Raw genomic sequence first — 17508 nt, forward strand, 5'->3', positions numbered from 1 at the left:
GTGTTCAGCATGGGAGATAAGGAGCTGAGAGGGAGGTAATGCTCATACTGTGTTCACAGGATTCTGGGATAGATGTGAAATTTTTTAATATGCTATTTCTGCACTGTAAACTGGTCTTCATTCACATATATTTTCCTCCAGGGTAATAAAGGCCTAAAACAGCAAAAAGGGCATTCTAACAATGAAGACTCTCCAAAACAGGTTTTATTCAGTGGGTTCAAATAGACCAGCTTAATAATGGAGCCCTTGATACAAATGGATACTGGATCCTGAGAAAAGAAATTTTAGACAAATGTCTATGGCAACAGGTTAATATTTAAATGACAATTTTCCTGAAGTCTTTCTTTTTATTGTATTGAAAGGATTTTTCTGCTGAGATGCCTATGAATAAGGGATGATTATAGCTATTGGTCTCAGCATTGCAAAACAAGTTATTGTACTTGGCACTGTTAACAGCATGCTTATTTCTTTTACTGTCCCAGTGGTGTATTATTTTAAGTACTAAACCCATGCAATTTTCCACACTTATCATAAGAAACTGCATTTTTGGGAACAGTCAAAGGCAAATTTTCCTTTTAAAGTTAAAAATATACTTCACTGAAATCCTAATTTAAAATTTTATTCTTTGTGACACTTATTTTTACACCATCCTTTTGGAGAAATTGTTAATGAAAGAGGAAAATAATGAACATTAAGAGGAAAAATATAAACTTAAATCATTACAAGTAACATACAAATCAATTCAAGCAGTTCCCAATGAACAGTGGTTCTAAGCTTTTTATATCAGACGGGTCCACTCCACTCTCACAATAGTAGAGTAGAATAGGGGTTACCAGACACTCCCTTTCCTTCTCTCTGACCAAAATATCCGCACAAAGTCCCTTCCTCCCATTTCTAACCATAGCAAAAAAAAAAGTTTAGGCTTCACCTCAGTTAAAACTAAATAAAATTGCACTCTCTTCTGAATATGTTGTTACTTTCTCACCAGCCAACACTCAGAAACACTTTAATGCTATAAGAGTCTCTTAAGCAGCTCTCAGAATGCTTAGGAATGCTGACGCACTAGTGAAGAGGCCATTTTTCCTCCTGATTGAATGTACAATTTTTTTTTAAGGAGCAACCTTGCTTTTAAAAGCTACTTAGCATGTGCTGTAGTGGGGAAAAGGACTTTACTCTACAGCGATCACAGGCTAAGGGATCAGATTGTAGTTCGTTCTTCAAATCAAAGATGTTGTTGCCCTACTCCATCAGTCTGCTGGCCTTCCTGATTTTCTGTCCCCCCACACTTACCCCATAAGCCTCACTCATGGACATCATTTCAGCATCCTCATTATATGCAGGAACTGACAGGGAATGTTCTCTGAGCAGCTTCTACAGCATTGTCTTTTTTGAACTGTTGCACCCTTTAGCCTGTATAAGCCTGGCTCTAACACTTCCTGGGGAACAGCTCACCACAGTACAACTGCCCGACTGAAGAACAGCCAGTGCTGTGCTCCCCCTTACCTTGATAATGCTGCATCTTGGGTCTTTTTGTGAAAAAAGACACTAAAACGGATTCTGAGTCTAACCCTCTTAATACTATAGGGTACATTTGGTGACAACTGACACAAAGCAAACACAAAGTAATAAAGCATTTGTAGAGAATAATTGAAGGCATTCAGAAAGGTAGCAATTCATGCCTAGGAGAACACTTAATCTCTGTCTAGGAATGATACATTATAATTATAGGCTTCAGTCCGGTGGTTCATGAACTCTAATATCACTGAATTCTATAAATTTCCCTTTGTAAAAACGGAGATAAAATACTGCAAAATAAGACAGCTCCAAAAGAAATTACATCAACTGCTAAACACAGTAGGCAATTACCTGCCAGTCAGAAGGCTACAGGAGCTAGGATTAGAAGAACATTTTCTCTCAAATTTTTCCTGCTGGTTAAGAAAGCTCAAATGGAACTGCAGCCTCCCTGTGAGAAATTAGCTGCAAAGTTTTTGGTGGGCTGAGCTACCATTCTTGATAATCTGGGACTGGCTCAATCAATCAGGGACTCAGGAAAAAAATCCCATATAACTTTCACCATATGACCCACTTCCAGAAAACAATCTAAACAAGAAATATTCTGAAAGCAGTCTGAAAAAAGTTTGATTATCCAAAAGAAGAAGAAAAAATTGCAGAAAATCTTCGTGTGTGTGGTTTTAATGAAACACTTACTGGTTCTTCCCCCATCCAGTTTGAACTTGAATGAGGCAAGATTTTATCATTTCTGTGAATCAAGATGAATGTTCTGTTCAGCACTAGCTAGACCTTTGTTCAGCTACACATCTAGGTGTCATCAAAAATTTATAATTTATAAATTTATAAAGTACTCCATCCTCAAAGCTCTTAGCACAAATTAAGAAGCTATTCCACAAGACAGCCTTATGAGACTGATAAGTATTAACTTCCTTTTATAGATTGAGAAACTGATTCAGAAAAGTAGAGTGATTTGTCCCAGGCCATAGATGGAGCCTACATCAGGAACTAGAAGCATCTTCTGATGTGATCATTGTAATTTATCAGAATTTTTATACAAAAGTGCTATTACCATATAACTCTTTGAAAACCTAAAATGAACTGTTACAAGGAAGCCTAGGAAAGAGCCAAGAGGGTGAAAGAGAAATCAGACTTGAAACAGATTGGCATTAATGAGAAATATGGAAATATGGAGTAGTAAAATAGGGATTAAAAAGGGAGTTGCCTTCATTCCAACACTTCTTTCTGGCACAGCAAATAACCCCCTAAGAGAAGAATTAAGTTAATCTGAGTTTTCAATAGTATGTGAAGCTGAATGTAATCTTTGCCTTAGGTATATTTTATACTGCTCATTTGTATTTACTTTGAATTTCTCTCAAATTAGACTCATAGACTTTAAGGTCAGAAGGGACCGTTATGATCATCTAGTCTGACCTCCTGCACAATGCAGGCCACAGAATCTCACCCGCCCACTCCTGTAACAAACCCCTAACCTACGTCTGAGTTACTGAAGTCCTCAAATTGTGGTTTAAAGACCTCAAGCTGCAGAGAATCCTCCAGCAAGTGACCTGTGCCCCATGCTGCAGAGGAAGGCGAAAAATCTCCAGGGCCTCTGCCAATCTGCCCTGGAGGAAAATTCCTTCCCGACCCCAGATATGGAGATCAGTTAAACCCGGAGCATGTGGGCAAGACTCACCAGCCAGCACCCAGGAAAGAATTCTCTGTAGTAACTCAGATCCCACCCCATCTGACATCCCATCACAGACCATTGGGCATATTTACCTGCTAATAATCAAAGATCAATTAATTGCCAAAATTTGGCTATCCCATCATACCATCCCCTCCATAAACTTATCAAGCTTAGTCTTGAAGCCAGATGTGTCTTTTGCCTCCACTACTCCCCCTGGAAGGCTGTTCCAGAACTTCACTCCTCTCATGTTTAGAAACATTAGTCTAACTTCAAGTCTAAATTTCCTAATGTCCAGTTTATATCCATTTGTTCTTGTGTCCACATTGATACTAAGCTTAAATAATTCCTCTCCTTCCCTGATATTTATCCCTTGGATATATTTATAAAGAGCAATCATATCCCCCCTCAACCTTCTTTTGGTTAGGCTAAACAAGCCAAGCTCTTTGAGTCTCCTTTCATAAGACAGGTTTTCCATTCCTCAGATCATCCTAGTAGCCTTTCTCTATACCTGTTCCAGTTTGAATTCATCCTTCTTAAACATGGGAGACCAGAACTGCACACAATATTCCAGATGAGGACTCACCAGTGCCTTGTATAACGGTACTAACACCTCCTTATCTTTACTGGAAATATGTCGCCTAATGCATCCGAAGACCGCATTAGCTTTTTTAACGGCCATATCACATTGGCGGCTCATAGTCATCCTGTGATCAATCAATACTCCGAGATCCTTCTCTTCCTCTGTTACTTCCAACTGATGTGTCCCCAATTTATAATCAAAATTCTTGTTATTAATCCCTAACTGCATGACCTTGCACTTTTCACTATTAAATTTCATCCTATTACTATTACTCCAGTTTACTAATACATTTTTCTTTACTTAAAGTATTTTTGGGAATATTCACCTGGGGCTATTCTGAAAGAAGCAAAATGAACTTATGGACACTGGGGCAACACATTACTACACTTGTAAAAGGTTCCTGTTCATTCAAGTAATTTGGTCTTGATCTTGCAGCCCTTACTCCTGGGAGTGATACCAGTATGAATTCTCTTTGAACGTAATCCTTCTTCAGAAAAAATAACATGATCACTGTTATCAAAATCAAAAGCCAAATTTATAATTAATTTGCAATTCATTTATTTCCACCCACCCTAACACTTCTCAGTAGCACACAAATAAATCAAGCAAACAAACATTTAAAATTACATTATATTGTACTTCTATATAGTGCCTTTGAACCTGAGCACTGGGGAATGCTAACAGAAGGAGAGAGCAATAAAGCAAATTGCATTAAACAGGAACAAACAAATTAACAACAGGCATTTTGGAATGAGAACAAAATATTAGGTTTACAAGAAGGAAGAGGGTATCAAATCATTAGAAGTAGCAACACTAAAATGAGGAAAAGATTCAGGACTTATTAAAATGAAGTGAAAGAAGATGATATTTACAAAGAGCTAAATGTGGATAAAGTCTGAGGTGAAATCCTGTCCCCATTAAATTAACTGGCAAAACTCCCTCTGACTTCCTGGTATTTTTAAATGGCAGTGGCAGAATGAGTTGTGGTAAACTGGCTGAGTGAATATGAGTGAAAGAAGAAAACAGGAAGGCAGGGAGAAGTGGGAATAAAAAAGGGAGGAAATACTGACCAGTTTGGACGATGGCATTAAATGCTAGAATGACAATTTCAAATCAACCACCTCAGCAGTAGAAGCTAATGAATCGAAAAGAGTGGTAGCACATGAAAATAAGGCAAAGCAAAAAGTAGACTGCTGTATGATTTTGGGCTAATCTGCAGTTGCTGAAGAGAGACTTTTGGAAGACCAGCAAGGAGAGCATTGCAAATAGCAGGGCATGGAACAACCACCATGAGGTTGAGGATTTTAGTAGTATTAAAAGTAAATTTAGTAGTTTAAAAGTAAATCTTGCAGATATGTGAAACGTTTAGAAGAGTTGACAATCTGAGACGTAGGAGGTCAAAAATGATGTGAGGGTTCCCAGTGCTTACAAGTGGCATGAAGGGAGTATCTTTGAAAAGTAATTTTCTCTTGGTCAGATTTAGAGAAATTTGATTGGCTTGTTTCACCAAAGAGAAAAGAAAATCAAAAGAGGGGCCGAAGGAAATCAATTGTTCTGTAGCATGCATCAATAAATATGGGAAATCTAGTTGAATGGTTTCATTTAAAGATTGCTAATAAACAAAGAATATTTACTCTAATTTGTACGTTTACAATATTTATGGTGACAACTAAAACATAATTCTAAACTAAATGCCCATGACCCTCACTATATCACAATGAACAGAACCAATCACTGAACATATGTCAGAGAATACTAAATATCAAATACCTGGCATCTGGAAGAACAAGGTTCAAATCCTGGGTGCTTTGCTCTGTAAATCGAGAGTGGTACTGTGGAAAGATAATTAGCCCCAGAGAAAGGGGAAAGCATGCCACACAGCTTTGCACTGAGAACCCTCTAGCCAATTAAGGATTGGCACTGATGGAATCTAAAAGGAGACCCATCATGTCATCCTTAACTGGAAGGCAAGTGATCCCAACATTAGGACTTGAACATGAGTGATAAAATAGAATCCCTTGGTGTTCATTTACAAAAGCAGACATTTGGTGCAAGAGGTGGGAACATCAGTTACTGCACAGGGTGAGTAACTTTCTCTTCTTCATTCAGTAGTGTCCCTACGGGTGCTCCACTTCAGGTGACTGTAGGGCAAAACCCCGAGTTGATAGGCTGGGGCTTCAGAGTTATATTTGTTAAAGAGCATAGGGTGGTTCCTCCTAGTATAGTATCCAACGCTGAGTTTTGGGTGATTGCATAATGTTGTACGAACATGGCCACTGACGCTCAGTTGTTATACTGGTGTCAATGTTGATTTTAATGTGTTTATTTCAAGGCCTAGTCTTGTGAAAAGGTCCATTGTTCTTCATATGTCTTCAAGCGCGTCAGCTCAAGAGGGAGCTTTGATTAGACAATTGTCTAGGTATGGGAATATTATAATTCCCTGTTTAAAAAGGTGTGTTGCTACCACTGTTAAACCTTAGAGAACACTTGGGTGCTGTGGAAAGGCCAAAGGGTAGCATTTTGTACTGATTATGTTCCAACTCCAGGACAAATCTTGGAATCTCCTATGAGAAGGGTGTATGGTGATGTGGAAATATGCGCCGTGGAGGTTGAGGGCCGAGAACCAGTCCCCCGTTCCACTGCTGGAATTATTGTTGATAACATAACCATCCTGAACCGTGGTTGTTTGACAAACTTGTTGCGGTTTCTCAAATCTAGGATCAATCTCCACCTGCTATTTTGATTTTGCATAATGAAGTGTTTGGAATAAAATCCTTTCCCTCTGTGTCAAAACGGGACTCGTTCTATGGCACCCAACCATAGGAGGTTGATTTATTTAGTTTCACAGATGGTGCTTGTGGGAAGAGTTCCTGAAGAGGGAGCAGGAGAGGAAGTTGGTAGGCAGGAAGGAGAGGAACAGAATCAAGTACCCATTGCTGATGATCTCCAACACCCACTTGTGAAAGGTGATCTTCTGCCATAGAAGTGGGTCATACGGTTACCAAACAAATGGAGTATTTTCGATGGATGCAGCACATGGTCCGGGGGGAGGCGTCTCGGGACCCCAACCAAATTTTCAAAACTGTTGATTTGAGGTAGATGGGTGAGGTGTGGATGACTATCTTGAGGTCTGTCTATACTGGGGACATAGTCCTTCTTGTCCACTTTCTTACACAAATGAGGTATGAGTGCTGAGGTCTGCCAGATCACTTTGGCTGAGTCCAATAAGGCCTCACTGACCGGGAGTGAGATTTTAGCCGATGTGGAAATCTGCAATATATCCAACAACTAGTGCTGTAATTCTTGCACTTCCTCCAGGGGGACGTGAAGAGAGTCTGCTATTCTACTAAACAGTTCTTGAAACGGTTTAAAATATTCACCAGATGTTGGAGGTAGTGGCATAATTGCCCCTTCTGGCAAGGACAAAGATGTTCCTACAGTTTTTCCTCATGCTCCTCTAAAGGTTCTACCTCAGGTTTGGGAGGCCTGGATAAAGATGAATATGGAGAGTGCCGGTGTCGATCCCTCTGATTAATGGGTGGTTTGTGAAAGTGTTGCCTGTGCATAGCACAAGTGTCCCAATAGGGCCAGTGTGGAGGGATAGGCATGTAGGGTGGCATCCACGAGGTGCCTGTACCAAGATCCTGGGTTGGTTCCAGTTTCCTGATACTGAGGGCACGTATATGGTTCATGTTGTGCAGTCCCCTGGGGGTAGAGGAAGTGCATGGTGTAAGCCTCTTCACCAGGGGTTCTCAGACTTTTGTACTGGTGACCCCTTTCACACAGCAAGCCTCTCAGTGCGACCCCCCACCCCCATACGTTAAAAACACTTTTTTATATATTTAACACCATTATAAATGCTGGAGGCAAAGTGGGGTTTGGGGTGGAGGCTGACAGCTCATGACCCCCCTTGCAATAACCTCACAACCCCCTAAGAGGTCCCGACCCCCAGTTTGAGAACCCCTGTTCTTCACCCTCCTCTTCCTCCTCACTGGGGAAGAGGCCTAGATGGTGAAGGAGATCAGTGTGATACCAGTTGCCTCTCCAAAGGAGAGATGTGTACCGCTGGCAGCTCGGTATGGAGTGGCAACTCCGGGGTTTCAGAGACAATAAGGTCTCTCAGGAATGGAATTCTCATGGTACTGACAGCAGCAGCATTGGTACCATGGACTGTGCTTGCATTGGTGCCGTGGAAGATGTAAGTCCAGAGGTGGCTAAACTGTGGCTTTTTTACAGTTGCACAGCTCCCCATTCTCCACCTACCAGACCGGGACAGGAGGAGTTCAGGGCTTTTGCCCTACAGCAGGGTGTGGGGGTGCTAAGTCTCCTGCCTGTGAGAAGGGGGGGTCTTGGGGCTTCAGCCCCATGGGAGGTGCTTGCTGGGGCTCAGGGCCCCAGCAGACACACCTTGCAGGGCTGAAGCCCTGAGCCCCAGCAGGCACACCAGGCTCTCAAACTTCTGAAGACTGTTGTATATGGCTCAGAGGGTCAGTAAGTTTGGCCGCCCCGATCTAGGCATTGGTGAGGAGAATGCCCACGGTGCAAAACTTAGTCTGCATTTTCCCAACTGACCAGTAGGTGGCACCGAAGGCTTTATCGTGCCAAAGCACTTGGTGCCACATGTTTAGTCAGAGCAGCCAGTACCACCTGTTCAGCTTTGGGCCTGTCTTTGCTAGTACTGTCTTCCGTGGTCCTGCACTCTTAGGGTTCTTGGACTTATCAGTAGTGACTGTACCAGAGTCCCCAGGTGGTCACTAGAGCTGAGTCTCACTGAGGAAGATGTTGAGGCTACCGACCTTGTGGGGGGACACTTTCTCCTAGGATAGCTCCTTGATAGGAGAGCTCAAGGTCCATTTCCTGCCGTCTTTAAGAGAGTCTGTGGCTTTTCTTTTTACAGTGCATGTCGAGTGTGGAGCGGCAGATGACAGTGCCGGCAGTGACCCCTGTGAAGGAGAGATATTGGGGCTACAGTCTGAGTCTGACTGCAGTGCACTCACCAGCATAAAGTTTTTTAATTTCAGCTCCCAGTTCTTTTGGGTCCAAGTCTGTAAGTTGAGGACGTTGGTGCATTTCTGTGGTATATGTCCCTCTCCCAAGCAATGAATGCGCCGTGAATGCCTGTTGCTTACGGGGATGGCCTCATGGCAGGAGTAGCACATCTTAAACCTGGAGGATCCAGGCATAACCCCATGTGATAAAGAAAAAAAAAATATTATCCTAGCCTAAGGAGTAACAGAGAGGAAAACAAATTTAAAAGGCGTGGCAGGAAAATGTAAGAAACGGAAACAACGACCAACTATAAACCTTTAACAGAAACACTAACGTTGCTAAAGGCAGTAAAGACTCTCCCATCAAGGGCTCTGCTAGACATTCCGTACCACATCAAGAGCAATTGAGAAGGAGCTGAGGGCAGCTGGACTGCACAGCGCTATGCAGTCGCCGCTCGTATGTGCGGCCCATGTGGGCACTGCTACTGAAGATGTTGCATCCTTGTGTGTAGTATTGATGTGCACCTAAAGTGGACCCATATGGACACTACTTGAGGAAGAAAGGAGAAATGCCACCTGCATAAGCCTTTAAGAGTTGATCAAAAGCGATCCTCTTCATTCCAAGTCCTAAGTAGGGACAATTCAAATATGTTGGAGGAAGAGAATCAGCAAAAAGATCTTTTTCAGTTTTCATAGAAGACAGCAATTGCTCTGTTTGATGTAATACTGGTAAACTACATATCAAGTGAAGTAACATACAGTGCCTATTAAATATAGGAAAACGTAAGTGTTGCCATAGAGAATCAAATCACTTGGTGCGTCTCGTCTAGATTTCTCCCTCTGGCAGTAACCAATCGACAATGCTACAGAGGAAGGTGAAACACCACATCCGAATAGTTCACACTTGGGTAGATGCAATGACATACATGTAGGATGAGAAGAGAGGATGGTAAGTAAAGGATCTCTTCATCCGAGCTAAGATAAGTGTTAAAAAATAGTGGTTCAACTTACAACTCAAAATTATTTATTTATACATATACACATCATACATACACACACAAGAAATCTGTTCATTTCATTTTGTTGGGTGGTGTGATAAAATGCTCAGAATCAAATCTAAAACCAGACATTGTTCTTGGATATCATATTTCAGCTGACAGGGTCAAATTCTACATGTCTGTCCGTGCCTGGAACTCCTATTTAACCCAAACAGCAGTATACTAGGGAACTTTTACTGCTCAGCAGCTGTGTCTGGCAACAGGGTGCATGGCAACAGGGTCCACATGGACAGTTAGTGCACGGCTTGCTGGAGTGCGGCAGGTTTACACTGAACCTTGCCACATACTAACTGTTCATCTAGACATGCCCTCAGACGCTGCACATCTGCATTTAAAAACGGTATTTGGACCACAGCAGGGGTTTGTTGTCATTTTAAATGATCATTTAAATTCTGGAAAATGAACAATCGTGTAATAATCTGTAAGGATGCTCCAAAACCCCATCTCTATACAGATGTACTTGGTTTGCTCCATAGTCTAAACCTAGCTTCACCCTCTTCCATAATGTGAAAGTTACTCCTTAAGCAGAGGATAGGGAATATGGAGTCTTGATGTTTTCTCCTTCATGTTGCCATTATCTCACTAGTACCTGGGGATGAATCACCTAACTTCTTTGTTCCTCAGTTTTCCTATCTCTGGGTATAACTCCCATTTTTGTAAAGCACTTAAGATCGTTAAATGTCATATTGAAGGTTTGCTTTCTATGTAGCACTAGCATACAGTATGTGCTAATGTTCATTTGAAGACCAAGTAACACCTGTTTGACAGAGACTTTAAAATACAGTTGCTCTCCAGGTTACGCAAACCCGACTTACAGAAATCCGGACTTATGGGAAAAGTTCCGTAAGCTTTTTTGGGGCGGGGGAGGAGGATACTTGTCGGAGTTCCTGACTTACGCAAAATTCAACTTATGGGAGCTCCTGTATATATTTATGTGCTCCAGTCTTTTATTGCGTATCTGATCTTAAAAAACTTTGTTTGATCACCATAAAGTATTCAGAGAAGTTATGCCTGCAACAGAGCATGATTATTTTATTTCTCTTTCTTTTTTTGACCAGGTGGTGGGGGGAGAGAAGATGAACTGTTATGAAAAAAGATCCTGTATTTATGGAAATATCCTTATTAAAAATGAATGAATGAAGAGAAATATATGGTACCAAAGCAGATTTTTTTAAAGTTGTCCTATTAGGATTTAGCAACTCTAAGTCACCCCAAAAAACATTACTAAGGCAAAGCATCTTTCTATTGATCAAAAAATTGAATGTGAAAAATATTTACATCTCCATTAAACATAGTCATAGAAAAGAAACCAGTGTGTTATTGTGCAGAACTACTCAATGTGACAAGTTATATACATTATGATTAAAGTTATAATGCTCGCTACTAGGATTCATTTGGTTTAATAAGTATATTTACCTTGGGGGCTTTGGTTTGTCTATATTTTAATGTACACCAAGATATTTTAGGATTCACTAAACACCACATTTAGAAGAGCCAGATGACAAAATGTGAGGCCTAACTAGTTTTGTTTGAGTGCTTGTAAGCAATTCTGAGTCTTTGTAAACAAACTATCCACTAAACAGAAAAAAAAATACTGGCCATTTAACAGTATGTGGAGAACCCTTAAGATAATTCTACTAAATTTAGAATCAACATTTAGCTCTCATTTTTATAGGGTCTTGATCAGTTCCATTCACAGAATGACAGACTTACCTGTTAGAAGGTGAAGAACACCAGGAAATGGACCAAGTTTTTCTTCAGTAAAAATATATAAATCGAAACCATTCTGATGTAATTTTAAATAGAGTTTCTAAATTACTCTTATCTGGTAAGAAAACGTGGCCATGATTTTAAAAAAGGTACACTTCTCAAGATTTATCATTAAGGGAAATTCAAATCTATTTCTGCTTATTCCTTTATTTTAATATATTTATTTGCTAAATGCAGCCAACTCACTTTACAGTGGTCATACTGTTGCTGTAAAGTTGGAACATCCCCTCCAATGGGCATCCGCTTTTTCAGCTCTTCATCTTTCACATTCAGCCATTTGATTAGCTCTTCCAGTGATGTCAACAGTCTGTTCCATTTTTCTGCACTTGCCTCCAAGTGGGCCCTGCAAAAAGATATAACAGTGTCCTACTCAGAGGCTTGCCCTACATTCAAAATCTGCTATATTTTATTTGAAGAAACTTATTTCTGTTAGTACAGGAACACTTCCTTAACACCTAAATGCAAAATAACTGCTCAAACGTGCATTAAAAGTCACCACTTTAAATCATTTTGCACTGCAAATGCAAATTAGTCTGAGACAACAGAATGTGGATGAATGTCTGTCTGTGTGAACCTGTCTCAAACAATGCAGACTGCATATTTGAGAGGGATGAAAGAAAATCCCCACTCTATTATGAATCTGAACTTGTAGTGTACAAATTACATACATCAAATCTTTGCACCGAAATAAAGTATTTCTGGACTTTAGAGGCAAACTTAAATCTTTGATGCCAGGAGCATGAATCTCCAAGGCTGAAAGAAATGATGCACACCAGCAATCATCAGAACTAAGAGATTAATTCTGAATGGCTGAAAACTAGGGCTGTCAAGTGATTAAAAAATTAATCATGATTAATCATGCTGTTGATAATAGAATGTCATTTATTTAAATATTTTTGGATGTTTTCTACATTTTCAAATATACTGATTTCAATTACAACACAGAATACAAAGTGTACAGTGCTCACTTTATATTTAATTATAAATACTTGCATTGTAAAAATAAAAAATAGTATTTTTCAATTAACTGAATACAAGTACTGTAGTGCAATCTCTTTATAAGAACATAAGAACGGCCGTACCGGGTCAGACCAAAGGTCCATCTATCCCAGTATCTGTCTACGGACAGTGGCCAATGCCAGGTACCCCAGAGGGAGTGAACCTAACAGGCAATGATCAAGTGATCTCTCTCCTGCCATCCATCTCCATCCTCTGACAGACAGAGGCTAGGAACACCATTCCTTACCCATCCTGGCTAATAGCCATTTATGGACTTAACCACCATGAATTTATCCAGTTCTCTTTTAAACGCTGTTATAATCCTAGACTTCACAACCTCCTCAGGTAAGGAGTTCCACAAGTTGACTGTGAGCTGAGTGAAGAAGAACTTCCTTTTATTGGTTTTAAACCTGCTGCCTATTAATTTCATTTGGTGATCCCTAGTTCTTGTATTACGGGAGTAAGTAAATAACTTTTCCTTATCCACTTTCTCCACATCACTCATGATTTTATATACCTCTATCATATCCTCCCTTAGTCTTCTCTTTTCCAAGCTGAAGAGTCCCAGCCTCTAATCTTTCCTCATATGGGACCCTCTCTAAACCCCTAATCATTTTAGTTGCCCTTTTCTAGTGCCAGTATATCTTTTTTGAGGTGAGAAGACCACATCTGTATACTGTATTCGAGATGTGGGCGTACCATGGATTTATATAAGGGCAATAATATATTCTCAGTCTTATTCTCTATCCCCTTTTTAATGATTCCTAACATCCTGTTTGCTTTTTAGACCGTCTCTGCACACTGCGTGGACATCTTCAGAGAACTATCCACATTGACTCCAAGATCTTTTTCCTGACTTATTGTAGCTAAATTAGCCTCCATCATATTGTATGTATAGTTGGGGTTATTTTTTCCAATGTGCATTACTTTACATTTATCCACATTAAATTTCATTTGCCATTTTGTTGCCCAATCACTTAGTTTTGTGAGATCTTTTTGAAGTGCTTCCCAATCTGCTTTGGTCTTAACTATCTTCAGCAGTTTAGTATCATCTGCAAACTTTGCCACCTCACTGTTTACCCCTTTCTCCAGATCATTTATGAATAATTTGAATAGGATTGGTCCTAGGACTGACCCTTGGGGAACACCACTAGTTGCCCCTCTCCATTCTGAGAATTTACCATTAATTCCTACCCTTTGTTCCCTGCCTTTTAACCAGTTCTCAATCCATGAAAGGACCTTCCCTTTTATCCCATGACAGCTTAATTTACATAACAGCCTTTGGTGAGGGACCTTGTTGAAGGCTTTCTGGAAATCTAAGTACACTATGTCCACTGGATCCCCTGTGTCCACATGTTTGTTGAGCCCTTCAAAGAACTCTAATAGATTAGTGAGACACGATTTCCCTTTACAGAAACCATGTTGACTATTGCTCAACAGTTTATGTTTTTTTATGTGTCTGACAATTTTATTCTTAAACTATTGTTTCGACTAATTTGCCCAGTACTGACGTTAGACTTACCGGTCTGTAATTGCCGGGATCACCTCTAGAGTCTTTTTTAAATATTGGTGTTACATTAGCTAACTTCCAGTCATTGGGTACCGAAGCCAATTTAAAGGACAGGTTACAAACCTTAGTTAATAGTTCTGCAACTTCATATTTGAGTTCTTTCAGAACTCTTGGGTGAATCCCATCTGGTCCCGGTGACTTGTTAATGTTGAGTTTATCAATTAATTCCAAAACCTCTTCTAGTGACACTTCAATCTGTGACAGTTCCTCAGATTTGTCACCTACAAAAGCCGGCTCAGGTTTGGGAATCTCCCTAACATCCTCAGTCATGAAGACTGAAGCAAAGAATCCATTTAGTTTCTCTGCAATGACTATCATCTTTAAGCGCTCCTTTTGTATCTCAATCATCAAGGGGCCCCACTGGTTGTTTAGCAGGCTTCCTGCTTCTGATGTACTTAAAAAACATTTTGTTATTACCTTTGGAGTTTTTGGCTAGCCGTTCTTCAAACTCCTCTTTAGCTTTTCTTATTACACTCTTGCACTTAATTTGGCAGTGTTTATGCTCCTTTCTATTTGCCTCACTAGGATTTGACTTCCACTTTTTAAAGGAAGTCTTTTTATCTCTCACTGCTTCTTTTACATGGTTGTTAAGCCACGGTGCTTCTTTATAATGAAAGTTGAATTTACAAATGTAGAATTATGTACAAAAAATAACTGCGTTCAAAAATAAAACAATGTAAAACTTTAGAGCCTACAAGTCCACTTCAAATCTTCAGTGAAAGTGCTCTTAAAACAAACAACATGCTGAGTCATCATCTGAGACTGCTACAATATGAAATATATAGCAGAATGTGGGTGAAACACTCCCCCAAGCAGTTCAGTCACAAGCTTAATTAACACACTTTTTTTTTTTAACAAGTGTCATCAGCATGAAATCATGGCCTTTGGAATGGTGGCCAAAGCATGAAGGAGCATACAAATGCTTAGCATATCTAGCACATAAACACCTTGCAATGCCAGCTACAAAAGTGCCATGTGAATGTCTGTTCTCACTTTCAGATGATATTATAAATAAGAAGCAGTAGCATTATCTCCCATAAATGTAAAAAAACATTTCTCTTAGCAACTGACTGTACAAGGAGGAGGACTGAGTGGACATGTAAGCTCTAAAGTTTTACATTGTTTTCTTTTTGAGTGCAGTTAGGTACCCAAAGAAAGCTACATTTGTACATTGCAGATTCATGATAAAGAGATTGCACTACGGTACTTGTATGAGGCGAACTGAAAAATACTATTTCTTTTATCATTTTTACAGTGCAAATATTTGTAATAAAAATAATATGAAGTGGGCATTGAACACTTCGTATTCTGTGCTGTAACCTAAATCAATATATTTGGAAATGTAGAAAAACATCCAAAATATTTAATAAATATCAATTGGTATTCAATTGTTTAACAGTGCAATTAAAACTGCAATTATCACAATTAATTTTTTGAGTTAATCACGTGAGTTAATTGCAATTAATCAACAGCCCTACTGAAAACACAGTGGTTATTTACTACATTAAGTCTGAGTCAGTGATTAGTTACTGCAGTATTGTGCAGTAATGCAATTAAAGCATGCCCTCATGTAATTTCTCTTGATAATGGTAGACACATTCCTATTTCCTTTGTTCCCCCACCCCTCTGCTCCATTCCAAGCTATCCTGACATGGGACCTTCAACCAAGCCTAACACTTAAAAGGCAGTTGTGTAATCTCATACCACTGACTTTCTACTGTATCACAAATATACGTAGTATTTTCTATTCTCTAGCTGGCTTCCCTACATTGTCAAGACAATTGTAGTGATGTCCCGCTGCTCCACTTTAATTCCGGTCATTCTGTGCTTTTGTCAATTAATTTTGAACCCAACATATAATTACTTACACTTGTAAACAATAATTTCATTTGCCACATGTCAGCCAGGTTACAGAGCAGAACTAAATCCTTTTCAATTTAACTTGCTGCTAGCTCCATGGTCTCTGCTTTTCTGTTATCAACAAGCAGTATTATATATATTTGGTTTCTGCCTTTTTTTTTTAAATACCTCCTATTTCAATTTTTTTAATCCATGTTAGCTGTTACTCAAACCTTAACTCTTTCAAAGCTACACTATTTCACCTGCCTTCTCCTGTGCTGTCATCTTAAATAGCAGTTCCAATGAATGCCCAATATTACAGGTACTAATCTGGCAGTACTTGGAGGTACATATGAAATATGCTGGAAGGTCTACTTCAAGAGGATCGCTTTGGTGGGGTTGTGATACTTAGGAGGGGTGTGGTTCTGAAGTGAGGGATACAAGGTGGATGAATTGGGAAGCACTTGTCATTGGGATTAGATGGAAGCAAGATTAATTTGTAGAGGGAAGGTGTCTCCATGAAGGTTAAACTAGGAGGATTTAGGGAGAGGAATTTGTTCTCCCTTCACCCTGATCCATGAAAGCACTTAAGCGCCTACTTTGTTTTTAGCAAGTACTTAAATGTTTTCCTAACAGAGATGCACTTAACCAGGTGATTTCCTAAATTGGTGTTCCTAAACTCTCAGTTTCCCCACCATTCCTCTCTCAATGCTGAATTCAAGCCAGCTGTCTATATGCTGAGACTGAACATACAGCCAGCTTGCAGCCAGCCCACACTGGCTTGTGAATGAGGTACTGCAACGGAGTACAGAGCATGATGTCAGGATCCACATAGTGCCTTGCTCCACAGAATCTTCTAATTCAAAAGGGAGAAAGCAAACAGACAGGTAAGTGGCACACTTGAACCTAGTAAGGCCTGAACCCAGCTTTAAGGTAGAGAGGGAAAATAAGGGACTTCAGTTGAATGGCAAAACCCTAGTTTCAGCAGAAAGGTCTGAGACCCCAGGACTGCTAACTCAAAATAATCTCGTAAATAAGCATCCACTGCCATCCAGTAAACCACATGCACAATCAGTGCCAAACAATACATTTTCAGTGTCCACTATTTTATATCTAATAAAGATTATGTTCCCCTTATATCAAGATACTGCACTGTGCCTACAAACTTCAACCAAATCTATTTGAAACATTTCACCCCAGAGGCGACTGTGTTTCAAAGCAATATGAAGAGATTCATGTGCACAGTTTGTATTTACATATTTTAATTTAAACTGACTTTTTGACCATACGCCCCTCTTAAAAAATAATAAATTCAGGGAACTCCAGGATTCTCAACACTCTGCCGTCCCCTTAATCACTGCATTGCACCAGCCCTCCTTACAGTAGATGGAAACTGTATTATGCTTTCTCCCGCATGTGTTATTGCTCTCTTTTGCACCTTTTAGGAAAGACCACCATGCTTTGAGTTCACTGCTTTGCTGCTGAAACAACAGACTGGCCTTTTT

General features: G+C 39.9%; 1 protein-coding gene across 6 annotated transcripts in view; it reads right to left on the minus strand.

The window, feature by feature from the left end:
• The window catches only part of UTRN (utrophin), a 576172-nt gene that overhangs the window by 175451 nt on the left and 383213 nt on the right, over nucleotides 1-17508 (minus strand). For all 6 annotated transcript variants that reach the window (XM_039528635.1, XM_039528634.1, XM_039528636.1 and 3 more), the window contains one exon: nucleotides 11782-11938. In XM_039528635.1, the coding sequence (XP_039384569.1) occupies nucleotides 11782-11938 (157 nt within the window). The remainder of the gene's footprint in view (nucleotides 1-11781; nucleotides 11939-17508) is intronic.

The sequence above is a fragment of the Mauremys reevesii genome, linkage group 3 (genome assembly GCF_016161935.1).
Source record: "Mauremys reevesii isolate NIE-2019 linkage group 3, ASM1616193v1, whole genome shotgun sequence".
NCBI classification, from domain to species: domain Eukaryota; kingdom Metazoa; phylum Chordata; order Testudines; family Geoemydidae; genus Mauremys; species Mauremys reevesii.